Raw genomic sequence first — 16,876 nt, forward strand, 5'->3', positions numbered from 1 at the left:
GTTCTCATGATATCATGGCGGCGGGGGGGGGGGGCGATGTGTCGGCGCGCGGGGTGATTGACTTCGTGCCGCGGGGCGCATCTCTCCGGAGGCCGGGGATGGTTTGCGTGGTGAACACTTGGCTAAGTCGCCGGATCCTGAGATTCTCTCTTCCGATTCTTTACTCAATTCACTCCAGATTGATCCGTTCTTTTCATGTCACTTGTTTTTACCACTCTTATTAAAAGGAGCAATAGGCAACCGTAGATTTTTCACATTGAAAATGTTAAAATCCTTTAAACCGAGTTCGACGACGCCCTTCCCAATCAGAGTGTATCAGGACACCTCCGAAGCCACGCCCCACTAGGTAGCTTTCAGGTAGCTTTCAGGTAGATATCAGGTAGCTAGCAGGTAGCTATCAGGTAGCTATCGGGTAGCTTTCAGGTAGCTATCAGGTAGCTTTCAGGTAGCTATCGGGTAGCTTTCAGGTAGCTTTCAGGTAGCTATCAGGTAGCTTTCAGGTAGCTAGCTAGCAGGTAGCTAGCAGGTAGCTAGCAGGTAGCTAGCAGGTAGCTAGCAGGTAGCTTTCAGGTAGCTATCAGGTAGCTATCAGGTAGCTTTCAGGTAGCTTTCAGATAGCTTTCAGATAGCTAGCAATGTAGCTATCAGGTAGCTTTCAGGTAGCTAGCAGGTAGCTAGCAGGTAGCTAGCAGGTAGCTTTCAGGTAGCTATCAGGTAACTATCAGGTAGCTTTCAGGTAGATATCAGGTAGCTAGTAGGTAGATATTCTTTGCAACATCTGGAAGTCTAAACAATACAGCCTTAAAACCAAACTCAGGCTCTACAACAGCAATGTTAAGTCTGTCCTGCTATATGGCTCTGAGTGCTGGAGAGTAACAAAACTGGATATGAGAAAGGTTGACGTCTTCCACAATAGCTGCTTACATAGGATCTGCAACATCTTTTGGCCAAATAGAATCTCGAATGAGGAACTTTATAAGAAAACAGGCAGCTTGCATATGTCCCTTGAGATAAGGAGACGGAGGTTAAGATGGCTCGGCCATGTATTGAGGATGCCCAATGAAAGGTTACCCAAAGTTGCCTTGAGATGGACCCCAGTTGGGAAGAGAAAGAGGGGTAGACCAAAGAACACCTGGCGAAGGACAGTGATGATGGAGCTGAAGGAGATGGGTCTTTCCTGGGACGAAGCGCAGGCCAAAGCACGAGACAGGATTCAGTGGCAGTGTATGATTGCGGCCTTATGCCCCAACCGGGACGAAGAGGATAAGTAAGTAAGTAGGTAGATATCAGGTAGCTTTCGGGTAGCTATCGGGTAGCTTTCGGGTATCTTTCAGGTAGCTATCAGGTAGCTATCAGGTAGCTATCAGGTAGCTAGCAGGTAGCTATCATGAAGCTTTCAGGTAGCTATCAGGTAGCTAGCAGGTAGCTATCATGAAGCTTTCAGGTAGCTACCAGGTAGCTATGTGTTTAGCAGCAGGCCTTTTGTACGTGCGCAACTGTTATGCACATAACGAGCACGTCTGTCACTAGAGGGTTTGATAGACAGTGTTTGATTGGATGTCGTTGTTTTAGCTCCCGCCCCTTACTGGAACAAACGTCTTGTTACATTATTATTGTCTTATTATATTACAGTCGAGATATAATAAGACGTTTTAAATGTTGCCAAAAATAAGCTGCACCCTATTGATCCTTGACTATTGATATTGACTCATTCGCTCGCTCTAGATTCATTTACCACATTCATCTTTTTTACTTTCCATGACTGATGTCTTTGTCGACATGTCTTTTTCCACCCGCACAGGATAATGGGGATCCTCCACTTCCTGCTGTCGACGCGCCTAAACTGAGCAACGCACCGTCCAAGGTGGCCGCGGTCCGGTTCGAGATCCCCAAACGGGGCGTGCTGGACTTCAGCAGCGAGGAGGAGGCGGACAGGCGAGGGCCCAAGAGGAAGGCCTGCGACCCGGCTGGGGGGGCTGGGAGCGGTGGTGAGCGAGGCAGCACCAACAACACCCCCCCTGGTCCACTGAGTCTCCTCCAGCACGGCTTCTCCAGGCTGCTGCTCCAGGGGTCGGGGGTGAAGGGCGCCAACGCCGGGGACAGTAGTGAGGGAGAGTCCGGTCACGGGAGCGACTCCCTGGGGGAAGACGAAGGGACCTCGGGGAAGAAGGTCTCCAAGAGCCCCGGTGCGGATAGCGGAGGGATGCTAACTCCAAAGTCCAGGACGGACCACCGCGACGTGTCCAGGGGCTGGAGCAGGCAGGACGGAGGTAGAGACGACGGAGGTAGAGACGAGGGAAAAGAGAGATGGTCTCTGTCGGAGGAGGAGAGCGACGACGTAGGGAGGTGTAAGAAAGAAGGGATGAAGAGGAGGGGAAAGGTGGCAGAGGAGGAGGAGGAAAGCGGAGGGGGAGACTCCGGGTCGGAGGGAGGGGGAGTCGACGACGCCAGAACCGCGGTTCCCTGGGTGTACCGGTGCTACTCCGACGAGTCCGAGGACCTGGACATCGAGGCGATGACTCGGCCCAGAGTGGAGGCTTCAAACCCACGTGGCGGAGGGGGAGGGGGCTCTGGGAGGAAGAGACTGACCGTCAGCAGCAGGAACCGAGGCAGATCCAAACGCACTGAAGACATCGAGACTTTCACCTCCTCCGACGAGGAGGAACGCGGTCCCGTGAAGAGAGGGAGGCCTGCAGGTGCCGCGGGGGGCCACTTCACGAGCCCACGGGCCGACCGACCAGGGGCCACCGGAGGGACGAACGGACGAGGCTGCGCGGGACGGGCGGACGGGCGTAAAGCGACAGGAAAGACGGATAGAGAAGGGACCGAGAGACCGCAGGACGGGCGTAAAGCGGTGTCCTTTACAGGCCTGAAGACCCAGGCGTCCCCCGCGGCCAAAGGAGCATCTGTTGGAACCATCGATAACGTGCTAAGTAAGGTGCAATGATGATGATGATGATGATGATGATGAAGGAAGGTATCCAATGGAGCTTTTGTTTACGTTCACGTTTCCACCCAAATAGACAATAGAACAATAGAAAATATAAGTAAATGGTGCATTTATATAGCAGCTTTTATCCAAAGCGCTTTACAATTTGTTCCTCACATTTTTACCCATTCACTCACACATTCACACACCCGACGGCGGAGGCAACCATGCAAGGTTGCCGACCTGCACATCGGGAGCAATTAGGCTCAAGGACACATCGACACGCTGCCCGGGAGGAGTGGGAATCGAACCGGGAACCTTACGACTACCAGACGACCGCTCTACCTCCTGAGCCACTGTCGCCCCTAATAGTTTTATATTGTTGTTTTCCTACCTCGTGTAAGCTTTACAAAGTCAACTTTTGCCATTTGCTTTACTCTCACAATGTTTACATCCCATCTGTGTTAAGTTTCAGTTTCGTGACCAGACAGGATTTTATCAAGACTCGTCTGTCATATGAAGAATAGAAGAAATAGAAATACTCCTTCTCAATGGTATTGTCACAGGCAGGGGATTTGGAATTTTAAGCGGCAGTTTAAAAAAAGGAAAAAACGCTGATGTTAGCCCAAACTAGGTTAGCGTTGTGGATCAGGTCACCAAAGTGATTTAGGGTTATACGGCCTTTTAGAAATTGGAACGTTAACAAATCATAAACTCCTTTGGTGAAAGCAATTTTCTCATAAACCCCACATGCAGCATCAAGGACAAGATGACTGGTAAACGGGAAAGGAAAAGGCTGTCAATTCTGTTCTGTAAATGTGCCTGTTTTGGCCAGCTGGCTAATTCACAACTGTAGTCCTTTTGGCAAGATGTTAAGATAAAACCATACACCTAAAACAGAAGCATTACAAGTTAAACACAATATTGACAACACAATCGAACATAATAGTAAAAGCAATAACAAAATACACAATGAACTGATTAAAAGTGATCACATGTTTGATTTGTCAATAGCCAGGTCCTGAGTTGTTTTGTAAAGGTGTGGTAGGTAGCACAGTGTCTTATTTCAGTTGGTAGGATGTTCCAGAACTGAGTGGCTCTGACTGCAAAACAGGACTGACTGAAGGAGCTGGACCTAAACGTCACAGTACAGTCCCCTCTCTGGGTAGAGCTGGACCTAAACGGCACAGTACAGTCCCCTCTCTGGGTAGATCTGGACCTAATCGGCACAGTACAGTCCCCTCTCTGGGTAGAGCTGGACCTAAACGGCACAGTACAGTCCCCTCTCTGGGTAGATCTGGACCTAATCGGCACAGTACAGTCCCCTCTCTGGGTAGAGCTGGACCTAAACGTCACAGTACAGTCCCCTCTCTGGGTTGATCTGGACCTAATCGGCACAGTGCAGTCCCCTCTCTGGGTAGATCTGGACCTAAACGGCACAGTACAGTCCCCTCTCTGGGTAGAGCTGGACCTAAACGTCACAGTACAGTCCCCTCTCTGGGTAGATCTGGACCTAATCGGCACAGTACAGTCCCCTCTCTGGGTAGATCTGGACCTAAACGGCACAGTACAGTCCCCTCTCTGGGTAGAGCTGGACCTAAACGGCACAGTACAGTCCCCTCTCTGGGTAGAGCTGGACCTAAACGGCACAGTACAGTCCCGTCTCTGGGTAGAGCTGGACCTAAACGGCACAGTGCAGTCCCCTCTCTGGGTAGAGCTGGACCTAAACGGCACAGTACAGTCCCCTCTCTGGGTAGATCTGGACCTAATCGGCACAGTACAGTCCCCTCTCTGGGTAGAGCTGGACCTAAACGGCACAGTGCAGTCCCCTCTCTGGGTAGAGCTGGACCTAAACGGCACAGTACAGTCCCCTCTCTGGGTAGAGCTGGACCTAAACGTCACAGTGCAGTCCCCTCTCTGGGTAGATCTGGACCTAAACGGCACAGTACAGTCCCCTCTCTGGGTAGATCTGGACCTAAAGGGCACAGTTCAGTCCCCTCTCTGGGTAGAGCTGGACCTAAAGGGCACAGTGCAGTCCCCTCTCTGGGTAGATCTGGACCTAAACGGCACAGTACAGTCCCCTCTCTGGGTAGATCTTGTGGACCTGTTATGAGATGTTTTTTTGTTTGACAAAAGTACTGAGAGGTGGAGGGGCCTTGCCATTTAAAATATTGAACAGTAGGTAGGTGTCAAGTGTATTCTGTCAGGTTTTCACAGATGAGGATTCTGTACTTGCTGAGGATGTGACAGTGGTGGTATATGTCAACATCTGAAGATGTCTAGCCGGTCTGACTGCTGAAGATGTCTAGCTGGTCTGACTGCTGAAGATGTCTAGCTGGTCTGACTGCTGAAGATGTCTAGCCGGTCTGACTGCTGAAGATGTCTAGCTGGTCTGACTGCTGAAGATGTCTAGTCAGACTGACTGCTGAAGATGTCTAGCCGGTCTGACTGCTGAAGATGTCTAGTCAGACTGACTGCTGAAGATGTCTAGTCAGACTGACTGCTGAAGATGTCTAGTCAGACTGACTGCTGAAGATGTCTAGTCAGACTGACTGACTGCTGAAGATATCTAGCCGGTCTGACTGCTGAAGATGTCTAGTCAGACTGACTGCTGTAGATGTCTAGTCAGACTGACTGCTGTAGATGTCTAGTCAGACTGACTGCTGTAGATGTCTAGTCAGACTGACTGCTGAAGATGTCTAGCCGGTCTGACTGCTGAAGATGTCTAGTCAGACTGACTGCTGAAGATGTCTAGCCGGTCTGACTGCTGAAGATGTCTAGTCAGACTGACTGCTGTAGATGTCTAGTCAGACTGACTGCTGAAGATGTCTAGCCGGTCTGACTGCTGAAGATGTCTAGTCAGACTGACTGCTGAAGATGTCTAGCCGGTCTGACTGCTGAAGATGTCTAGTCAGACTGACTGCTGAAGATGTCTAGCCGGTCTGACTGCTGAAGATGTCTAGTCAGACTGACTGACTGCTGAAGATGTCTAGTCAGACTGACTGCTGAAGATGTCTAGTCAGACTGACTGCTGTAGATGTCTAGTCAGACTGACTGCTGAAGATGTCTAGTCAGACTGACTGACTGCTGTAGATGTCTAGTCAGACTGACTGCTGTAGATGTCTAGCCGGTCTGACTGACTGCTGTAGATGTCTAGCCGGTCTGACTGCTGTAGATGTCTAGTCAGACTGACTGCTGAAGATGTCTAGCGTCTAGTCAGACTGACTGACTGCTGAAGATGTCTAGTCAGACTGACTGCTGAAGATGTCTAGTCAGACTGACTGCTGTAGATGTCTAGTCAGACTGACTGCTGAAGATGTCTAGCCGGTCTGACTGCTGAAGATGTCTAGTCAGACTGACTGCTGAAGATGTCTAGTCAGACTGACTGCTGTAGATGTCTAGCCGGTCTGACTGCTGAAGATGTCTAGTCAGACTGACTGCTGAGGATGTCTAGTCAGACTGACTGACTGCTGTAGATGTCTAGTCAGACTGACTGCTGTAGATGTCTAGCCGGTCTGACTGACTGCTGTAGATGTCTAGCCGGTCTGACTGCTGTAGATGTCTAGCCGGTCTGACTGACTGCTGTAGATGTCTAGCCGTTCTGACTGCTGAAGATGTTTAGCCGGACTGACTGCTGAAGATGTCTAGCCCTCCGCTGGCAGCCGCCACACGTGTGTTTTCACAGTGTATTAATAATAATGACCTGGAGGTAATTAATACGGGGTGTTCTGTAGCCAACACGCACAGTGCCAATGGAAAAGCCATGTCATCTCGGGCTCAGAGACTCGAGCTGAGATTTTATTATTATGAGTTGCCTTCGAGTGAAGATGTCTGACTACACACTAGACAACAGCTGGATGTGGGTTTTGGTTTCGTCCGTGCCATTTTGTGGTCGTCGTGCTTTAAAAAAGAATATATATAAATCAGTTTATTCAAAAAAAATTATTTACAAACTTTATAAAAAATGAATAGAACATTTAACAAAAACACCCACAAACCCCCACTTCCCCAGCTCTGATGTTCCCCTCCCAGCATCCCCCTCCCACCCCCTCCCAATCCCAGGACACCAGCCCCCCCACATCCCTAAAACACGAAAAAGGAAAACAACATTGAGCATGAAAGAAAATCACAAATAATAAATAACACTACAGTGCGAACAAACAAATAAGACAATAAACCAAAATAATTTGCTCAGGCCTAAATTAGTTGTTTGTGGGTAACGTGAATTCATGTTTTTTTTTATTGTTCCTCTTATTTTAATTGTATTACTAATTACATTCTGTATTTGTATCCGCTTGTATTGTTTTCTTGTGAGGACCCCAGGAAGACTAGCGGTCATTAAATTGGCAGCTAACAGGCATCCCAATGAAACAAAAACATAAACAGCACTCTGCTATTATCTGCGTGGCTGATAAATGATCTCCAAGCGTTATCAAACTTGGCTAAAGATCCTTTCAATGAGAACCTTATTTGTTCTAGTTTTAGAGCCTGTAGGACCCCCTTCATCTGCTGTGTGTAGGTGAGGAGACATACTTCCACTTCAGTATTAAACATCTAGAGAGAAGAGAGAGAGAAGATAGGGGAGAGAGGAGGAGAGGGAGGAGAAGAGAGAGGAAGAGGAGAAGAGGGAAGAGAGGAGAGAGAAGAAGAGGGGAGAGGAAGAGAGGAGAGAGAGGAAGAGGAGGAGAGGGAGGAGAAGAGAGAGGAGAGAGAGAAGAAGAGAGGGGAGAGGAAGAGGATGAGAGAGGAGGAGAGAGAGGAAGAGAGGAGAGAGAGAAGAGAGGGGAGATAGGAGGATAGAAAGGAAGAGGAGGATACGAAATGAGAGGAGGAAGAGAGGAGGAGAGTGAGGAAGAGAGGAGAGAGAAGAGCGAGGAAGAGGAGAAGAGAGGAGGAGAGAGAAGACAGAGGAGGAGAGGGAGGAGAAGGCCACTGCAGTTCATATCTCCCTGGGTGTTCCATTTCCCTTTCTTTTTACTTTAACAACATGAGAGAGACAATTATTCCAATTCACAGATTTTAATTCGAAGGCCATTATCTGACACTCGTGCAATCATGACTCGAACTCCAACCATGTCTGTAATATATACAACATGTGTGTGAAATTGTGAATGTATACATGTGTATATGTCTCTGTGTGTATGTAGGTGTGTGTGTGGGTATGTTTGTTTATTATGGATATGCGATGCGGAGGTGAGTGGGAGGGTGGACAGGGTGTGGCGGGGATTAGATCTAGACGATTGTATTATTGTATTGTACATTATTGTGACCGTGGATCTGTTACTACGTGCACATCTGCCACCTCGCTGCTTCCATTGACGGACAACTGGTTAGATTTCGAGGAAGAGTAACAGCTGCAGAATTCGAGAACTAGTATTAGGAATGTCTGACTACAGTGTGTCTGACTCTCAACCACCAAAACCTGCACACGTATCATGCCAGTTAGGGTACCTTGTGTGTACTGTTTACGCTTATCCATAGTATATTAACATTTACATTTAGTCATTTAGCTGACGCTTTTATCCAAAGCGACTTACAGGTTCTGTACGACAAGTCATCAGGAAGGGCACAACTCTATCAGCTGAGTAACAATGTTCATCAAAGTGTTGAGTGCTACAGTGTAGGTTAGTATATTAGGACAAGTGCATGACAGTAAGGTTAGTTAGAACTAACTAGAAATAGTACTTTAACTCTCTCAGCGGTTCTCAACAGGGGTGCCGCGGCACCTGGGGTGCCGCAGAGAGCTGCAAGGGGTGCCTTGAGATACATTTTTTATTTATTTTTTTATTCTTTTTGGATTACAGAAAATTGTCTGTTGCAGCTGCACTGTTTTCCATGAAAATACCATATTTGGATAAGTTTGACCAGTTCTCAAAATCTGAAAATCATTATTTAATAAAACACAGAAAAGGATCACCAAGTTACTCTGGATAAAAAAAAACTTTACAGACAACATTGAGACAAAGCTTCCTGACACATCTCCATCCAAACTCTTGGAAGAACTCATTGAAATCTCATCTGATACCACCTGGAGAGCTAGTTTCAGAGTGTGGTGCTGAGTACCAAGTATCTCATGATGCAGCAGTTAAGGTGTTGATACCATTCAGCACCACATATCTGTGTGAAGCTGGCTTTTCATCCATGACAGCTCTGAAAACAAAATATAGGGCCAAGTTGAGCCTTGAGGATGACATGCGTGTTGCCTTGTCAAAGATCTCCCCACGTATTGACCGTATTATTAGCCAGCAGCAGACCTCGCATTGAGCTAGAAATGTCCACTGAGTGAACAAGTGCTTATTTTCTGTATTTATTTATATTTTTTGAGAAATGGTAACTTGGTGATCCTTTTCTGTATTTAAAAAAAAAGACATGATTTTCAGTTTTTGAGAAATGGTCACACTTATCCAAATATGCTATTTTTATGGAAAAGTGTGCAGCTGCAACAGATAGCACTTTAGTGATACTTTTCTGTAATTTTATTTAAAGAAATATGCTATTTGATTTACTACTACAAGCAGTGTAATGTCAACAGTACTAAGCCATTTAGACCTGAAACACCTGTTAATAATGCAGTATATAGCCTGCATATACACACATATGTGTTTCCCGGTTTCTTAAATAAACATTATTTTGAAAGCAAGCACTTTTGTCATCATTGTAGCAAAAAAGACAGGACCGGAAAAGTCTTTATCGTATGTAGGGGTGCCCTGGAATATTTTATTGAACACAGGGGTGCCTTGGCAGCAGAAAGGTTGAGAACCCCTTATATACATATAACATACCGAGTTATCATTTAACCCAATTCGTTTTTTTTTTAATGTTGAAAATAGAATGAATTTTCCAAATTTCAGGTTCCGAATCAGACATAATCCTCAATGGGACTTTTCATTATGTGTCTTTAGGAAATATATTGCTTTTATGTATTCCATGGTATTTGTTAAACATTGAGGAAGGAAATCAAAGAGACTACTGCTCAAGTTTAATGTGGGAAACAAGAATCAACATTCTATTATTGACTATCTACTATCAGTTAGTTGGTGACTGAAACTATATAGTATATATTATTCAGATTCAAATTCTTTATTGCCTGTATTTATTGTAATGTATAATATAACAAATAGGGTGCACAGACCCTCATCTGTACCTTTGTTCACACTGTTTTTTGTCTCATATTTCAATATTCAGTTAAATATAGCGTTTACACTGTTTATCTTTCTCATATTTTATATTCAGATACCATTTTATTGCCTATATTTATCTCTTTCTATTATTACCCTGTCCATACCTGTACTTCTCCTCCCCCCTCCCCCTATGACCCCCGAATAAATACAAAAATTATGAATTGCTCTAGATTTACAGGGGATTTAATCGATTTACGGTCTATTCAGATTTACAGATATCTGAATGTTATGTTAGAAACGTTTTGTGGATAATTCTATGAATAACGGATATGAGTCTATTCACATTGTTTACATTTTCATGTAAAAGCTAATGTTTTCGTGTGTGTGTGTGTGTGTGTGTGTGTGTGTGTGTGTGTGTGTGTGTGTGTTAAAGGCGGAGTCACAGAGGTGGTGTATACGCACTCCAACCAGCGCGTTGTGGGCGGGAGCAGGGCCGAGGAGCGAATCAGCAGAGCCGCTCTCAGAGACGTGTTTGAACGGAAAATGTACTCTCAGCTCCCAGCCAATCATCTTCTGGGAACCCAAGAGGTAACCTTTTGACCAATGGCGTCGTGCAGTGTTAGTCGAGACATAAATGGGGCGGAAGGTTCTTGATTTTTATTTGATTTTATCTTTATTTATCTCCGACAAACATACAAATCACAGTAAAGACGACATATAAACATAAACAAACAAGTCTGTCTTCATCCATAGAAAGACAATCAAGGATGGGTTGGAGAAGTTTTAAGTTTATTTGGATCCCCATTAGCCACAGCAGTGCTGTAGCTATTCTTCCTGGGGTCCATAACACGTAGAATATAGTTACAGACTTATACACTCACAACATTCACATGGCATACAGACAATTAAAACAACAATACATACTCCTTATCAAATTCATAATACAATACAACAATACCTACTCATAATTAATTCATAATACAATACAGCATAATATACTATTTAGCTTTTACATACATTATCTATCTTCATATCAACCAATTATACAATTTTCTAATAATATATCCATATCAGACACATACCTTTTCATCTACGTATATCCCTATCTCTTTATCAGACACATAGATTTTCATTTACGTACACACTATCTATCAGGAAATGTACTGTTTATGTGTACAAAAACGTTTGGGTGCTTGTTCCAGAGTGACAGCGGGGAGTCAGTGGCTCAGGAGGTAGAGCGGTCGTCTGGTAGTCGGAAAGTTCCCAGTTCGATTCCCGCTCCTCCCATGCAGCGTGTCGAAGTGTCCTTGAGCAAGATACTTAACCCCTAATTGCTCCCGATGAGCAGGTTGGCACCTTGCATGGTTGCCGTCGGTGTGTGAATGTGTAAAGTGTGAGGAAGAAATTTGTAAAGCACTTTGGATAAAAGCTGTTATATAAATGCACCATTCACCAGAGTACCTCTGAGAGTCCCCCAGACACCCCGCCCCGTGGGGCCCCAGGAGCGGAAGAGCTGGCCGCCAGCACCAGGCCCAACGTGGAGCACCCAGTGACCTTCACCACCAACACCGTCCACCACACCAGACACACCACCTTCATCATCGGACAGACCCCTGCAGCCATACGCAGGTAGGGGGAAGGGAGGAGGGAGCAACGGTTGAGTGGGATGGATGGATGGATGGATGGATGGATGGATGGATGGATGGATGGATGGATGGATGGATGGATGGATGGAAGAGAGGAGGTGATTAATCTCAAAACATTGTTGGGATTTTAATAACCTCTTAGCTGTCAACGTCCCTGGCCCGGGCCCTCTTACCCACCGGTGGAACGCAGCACTTTGCGAGCGTCTAGCGGCTCGGGTCTGCATTGTTTTACAACATATTATATATTGAATTAAAGCCCTATTTGTTGCCGTTCAAATGCCACCGCAATCGTCAAAATCCGTTCAGCGGTTCTCGAGTTACATGCCGATATGTCGGGCGTGCGACTTTGTACACGCAAGCAGATTACCACCCCGACTCCCGAGGCTCTGGAACTGTCAATCATTCACTGATTGCTAAAATGATTGGACAGGGTTGTAGCCAATGAGTGTAGCTTTCCAATGTTACCCCACTTGGGGTTGTGCAAATCAGGGATCTAGGTGAACATTTACGAGTGAAAACAGGAAGTGAAAAAACTAAAAAATGCATTGCTGTCAATGAGGAAATGGATTACTGGAGAACTTTTTTCTTTGTACACAGTTTACCAAAATCGCTCTAAATCACCCATTTCTTAATGGATTTTTATGAAATTTGGACCTGTACTACATAATACTTCAGGCTATGGGCCTGTAGTGTTTTCCAGCGTATACCAATTTCTTGGGATATTATATTTTTGGATATTGTAACTACTACAGAAAAACGTGAGTACAAAGTACAAGTACAACTCAAGTTCAGACCTACAGTATGTTACTCTATTTCATTAGCACTAAAAGTGAGTGATTAGCACAAGAGTAAAGGAGGGAGGGAGGAGAAGGGAGGTAATTCCTGGCAGCGTAGGGAAGTAGGCCTGATCTAACCACAGCTATGGTGTTGAGCGCCCTCGCCTTGGGAGAGAGAGAGAGAGGGGTAGAGTGAGGGAGAGGGAGAGAGAGAGAGGAGGAGTGGTAGAGAGAGGGAGAGAGAGGGGTAGAGAGAGAGAGGGGTAGAGAGAGAGAGAGAGAGAGAGAGAGAGAGAGAGAGAGAGAGAGAGAGAGGGGGAGTGGTAGAGAGAGGGGGAGAGAGAGAGGAGGAGTGGTAGAGAGAGGGGGGTAGAGAGAGAGAGAGAGGAAGAGTGGTAGAGATAGGGGGAGAGAGAGGGAGAGAGAGAGACCACCATGGAGCTCTCCCTCCCACCTCTTTCCCAGCATCATGCCAAAGATACCCAGTTGTATTGGAGCCCAACAGGACTTTTCTGCTCCAAGACCACAAGAGAGACTCCCCCAGAGAGGATGCCCGAGGACTTCCACACACACACACACACACACACACATCATGTACACACACACACACACACACACACACACACACACACACACACACACACACACACACACACACACACACACACACACACACACACACACACACAGTATACAAACACACTCTTCCCATTGCATCACCCGTTGCCTCCACCACCACAAACGCACGCAAACAAACATGCACACAAACACACACTCCAGTCTCTCCCTCGGGGCCCAGACTGCGTCTCTGCCCAGAGCTGGTGAGGAGGATAAACACATTAGTTATATTGATATAAACATAGTTATATTGATATAAACATAGTTATATTGATATAAACACATGGAGTTATATTGATATAAACATAGTTATATTGATATAAACCCATGGAGTTATATTGATATAAACACACAGTTATATTGATATAAACACATGGAGTTATATTGATATAAACACATAGTTATATTGATATAAACACACAGTTATATTGATATAAACACACAGTTATATTGATATAAACACATAGTTATATTGATATAAACACACAGTTATATTGATATAAACACATGGAGTTATATTGATATAAACACACAGTTATATTGATATAAACACACAGTTATATTGATATAAACACATAGTTATATTGATATAAACACACAGTTATATTGATATAAACACATGGAGTTATATTGATATAAAGACACATAGTTATATTGATATAAACACATAGTTATATTGATATAAACACATGGAGTTATATTGATATAAACACATGGAGTTATATTGATATAAACACAGTTATATTGATATAAACACATGGAGTTATATTGATATAAACACAGTTATATTGATATAAACACAGTTATATTGATATAAACACATTGAGTTATATTGATATAAACACATGGAGTTTGTTTGGTGGTGGAGTATGGTTTTAGAGCGGTCTGGGGTAATTCCCGAAATGCTGAGTTATAGCCTTATACGTGAATTCTACTATAGACGTTGCCGTTTCTTGCCTGTACGCGCTATTATTCCGAAATAAAATCTATATCATAGGTATTATGTTCCAATATGAATGCATGAAAGGGGGGGGGGGTCGTTTCTGATTATTTGATTGGCAGTAACGGCATTCGTATTGAACACTAAAAACACTTATCAGCCCGATCGGTATGAAAGCATTGCAGGATCAAGCTAAAATTGACGTCAGATAGTCCTTACCTGTGATCGGGAGTAGTCCAAAAATAATATTCCAATTGTTTGATCGCCATTTGGTACATCCGATGTCCATTTGGTCCACGGCATAACCCACCACAACATATGGATCGGGGCCAGACTTCCGGTATGGTGAGCAGGGCGTAAGACGTGCTTTCCCTCTCTCCCTCATGTTTTTTTTAATTCCACGTTTTAAGACTCCAAACCTTCATAGTTCTTTGTTATATACAAGTATCGATACAGCTAACTAACTATTTGGCTTCACAAAGATGACATCCAAGACTCCAAAACCAAAATGGGGCGATGTTCAGAGAGAAGAGGAAACGGATGACGCTGTTAGCAAGGCCTGGCTAGCTACCCTGCTTGAAAACCACAAAGAGGCTATCACTTCCGAGTTTAGAAAAGCCATTACCACTCTGGAAAATAAACTTGACCAAATTAAATCGGACGTGGCCGACAACAGACAGCGGGGCAAGTCCCTTGAGGAGAATGCGGAATCTGTAAGCGAAAGAATGGCGTCGCTGGAGGCTACATGTGCCGAACTGAGTGCTAGCCATGCTAGGCTAAAGGCTAAAGCTGAGGACCTCGAGGCTCGAGGGCGGCGGAACAACCTCCGGATCATTGGACTACCAGAACAAATTGAGGGCCCAAGACCAACATCCTTCTTCGCCACCCTTTTATCCCAGGTTTTTGGGGCAGAAACCCTCCCTACCCCTCCGGAATTGGACCGCACACACAGGTCGCTAGCAGCTAAGCCGAAGCAGGGTGAAAGGCCTGTTATCGTCAGGTTCCATAATTATCAAACCAAAGAACGGGTGATCCGGGAGGCCAGAAAGAGAAGGGCAGAGATGCTGTACAACGGTCAACAAATTGCTTTCTATGAGGATTATACCCCGGCTGTGTTGGAACAGCGAGCACCGTACCGCGAGGTGATGGCACAACTTTACAAACGAGGGCTGAGGCCTAGTCTTCATTACCCAGCCAAACTGATGATTACGGAGGAGAACGGGGACAGATTACGCTTGATGACTGTTGGTGACGCTGAAAGGTACCTCAAGGCTAAGCTAGCCTAGCGTGGACGGCTATCTAACGAGTACCTAGGGGTAAGCTAACCTGGAGCCGGCAGCAATGAACAAGGAATGTAGAATGCGAGACTGAAATTATAGACATTGGCTGGGCTAAACTGGTCAACCACAGTAGACCTGACACTTACACTTCATGGGGAGATGCTATTGACATTAATCGGACTGGCTTTTGAAACAGAACTTTATGCTTCCCAAGTAGCCGACGCTGATTCTATTTACACTTGTTTTAAAAAAAAATTATTCTTTATTAGCTCTTCTTTTACATGTGTCTCTCCCTCATTCAAATTGTAGACGTTCCCTCTGTTTAGAGGCCGCAAGATAAATAGACTGGGCCAGTTTGACTAGATAATGAAGGTTCTATGTATATGTTTCAGGAGTACTCAATGCGCGGATTGAAATGTACAGAGACTGGGCCTAAATGTATTAGACCATTTACCTAGGTCTAACAGACACCTCAGGGCCAAGTGAAACCAACACCAACAGCAATAGACATAATTACGACATAAATGTGCAGCTGAACTTGTAGACTTTGGTTGGATTACAGTGCCCAGTCACAATAGAGTGGCCACCTATACCTCAGAAGGGTGATATTATTATGTCAATCAGAGTGATTCCTTTAAAGGGAACCTCATGCCACTCAGGTTGCTATAGCCATGACCTTGTGACTAATTGCATGCCGTTTTCTTCTGCTTCCTATTTTGTAATTTTTGTTATTATATATATATAATTTTCTTTTTTTCTTAACTTAATTTGCCCTTTCTTTTTGTATGGATTTATATATGGCTCTCTATGCAAGGTGAGCATACTCAAGGTGCACATGCTCCTCTTACTGTTTGAGGGTCTCAATACAAACAAGCCGGATAGTATTTACTGGGTAGTGGGGGTTTTGTATGCATGTTTCAGGAAGTACTCAGGGTACTGACTGAACCAACTCAAGTTGTACACGCTTCTTTTTACTGTCTGAAGGTACAGGTCTCTAACACTGCCGAATGTAGCTAACCACACTACCTTTCTGTACATATTTTAGGTACATATTGATGTCCCTGATTCGTATAACCCCTGTAACTGCATAGACCTTTAAAGACAAAAAAAGAAAGTGGCGCCTCTTTTTCAACTCTATCAAGGTTTCGCAATTGTTATATCCCAAGTTGGCATGATAGCAGGGGCTAAAGACGTTCTCTTCGAGCTGTTATAGGTTGGAAGCGGGCTTCGCTTATGTCCACTGAATTATAGGTTAACCTAGGCACACTGAAGCGCCTCGGTATATTCGTTCACTCTCAACTTTTTATGGGTCGCACTCCTTAGTGGAAGTCATCAGTAGCGCTTTTACGTCCATGCTCTAGTGCAGTGTTTCTCAAAGTGGGGGGCGCGCCCCCCAGGGGGGGCGCAGAGGCATGACAGGGGGGGCCTTGAGATTTATAAAAAAAAAATAAAAAATTACTTTTTTTTGGATTACAGAAAATTATCACTAAAGTGCTATCTGTTGCAGCTGCACTGTTCTCCATGAAAATACCATTTCTCAAAATCTGAAAATCATTATTTAATAAA

At 45.0% G+C, this 16,876-nt stretch overlaps 1 protein-coding gene across 1 annotated transcript in view; it reads left to right on the plus strand.

Moving 5' to 3' along the window:
• The window catches only part of ercc6l2 (excision repair cross-complementation group 6-like 2), a 124,963-nt gene that overhangs the window by 96,243 nt on the left and 11,844 nt on the right, over window positions 1–16,876 (plus strand). The window contains exons 17-19 of the mRNA XM_084323168.1: window positions 1,802–2,933; window positions 10,484–10,638; window positions 11,507–11,679. Of these exons, the coding sequence (XP_084179294.1) occupies window positions 1,802–2,933; window positions 10,484–10,638; window positions 11,507–11,679 (1,460 nt within the window). The remainder of the gene's footprint in view (window positions 1–1,801; window positions 2,934–10,483; window positions 10,639–11,506; window positions 11,680–16,876) is intronic.

This window comes from Notolepis coatsorum, assembly GCF_963971535.1.
Source record: "Notolepis coatsorum genome assembly, chromosome: 10".
Lineage (NCBI taxonomy): Eukaryota > Metazoa > Chordata > Actinopteri > Aulopiformes > Paralepididae > Notolepis > Notolepis coatsorum.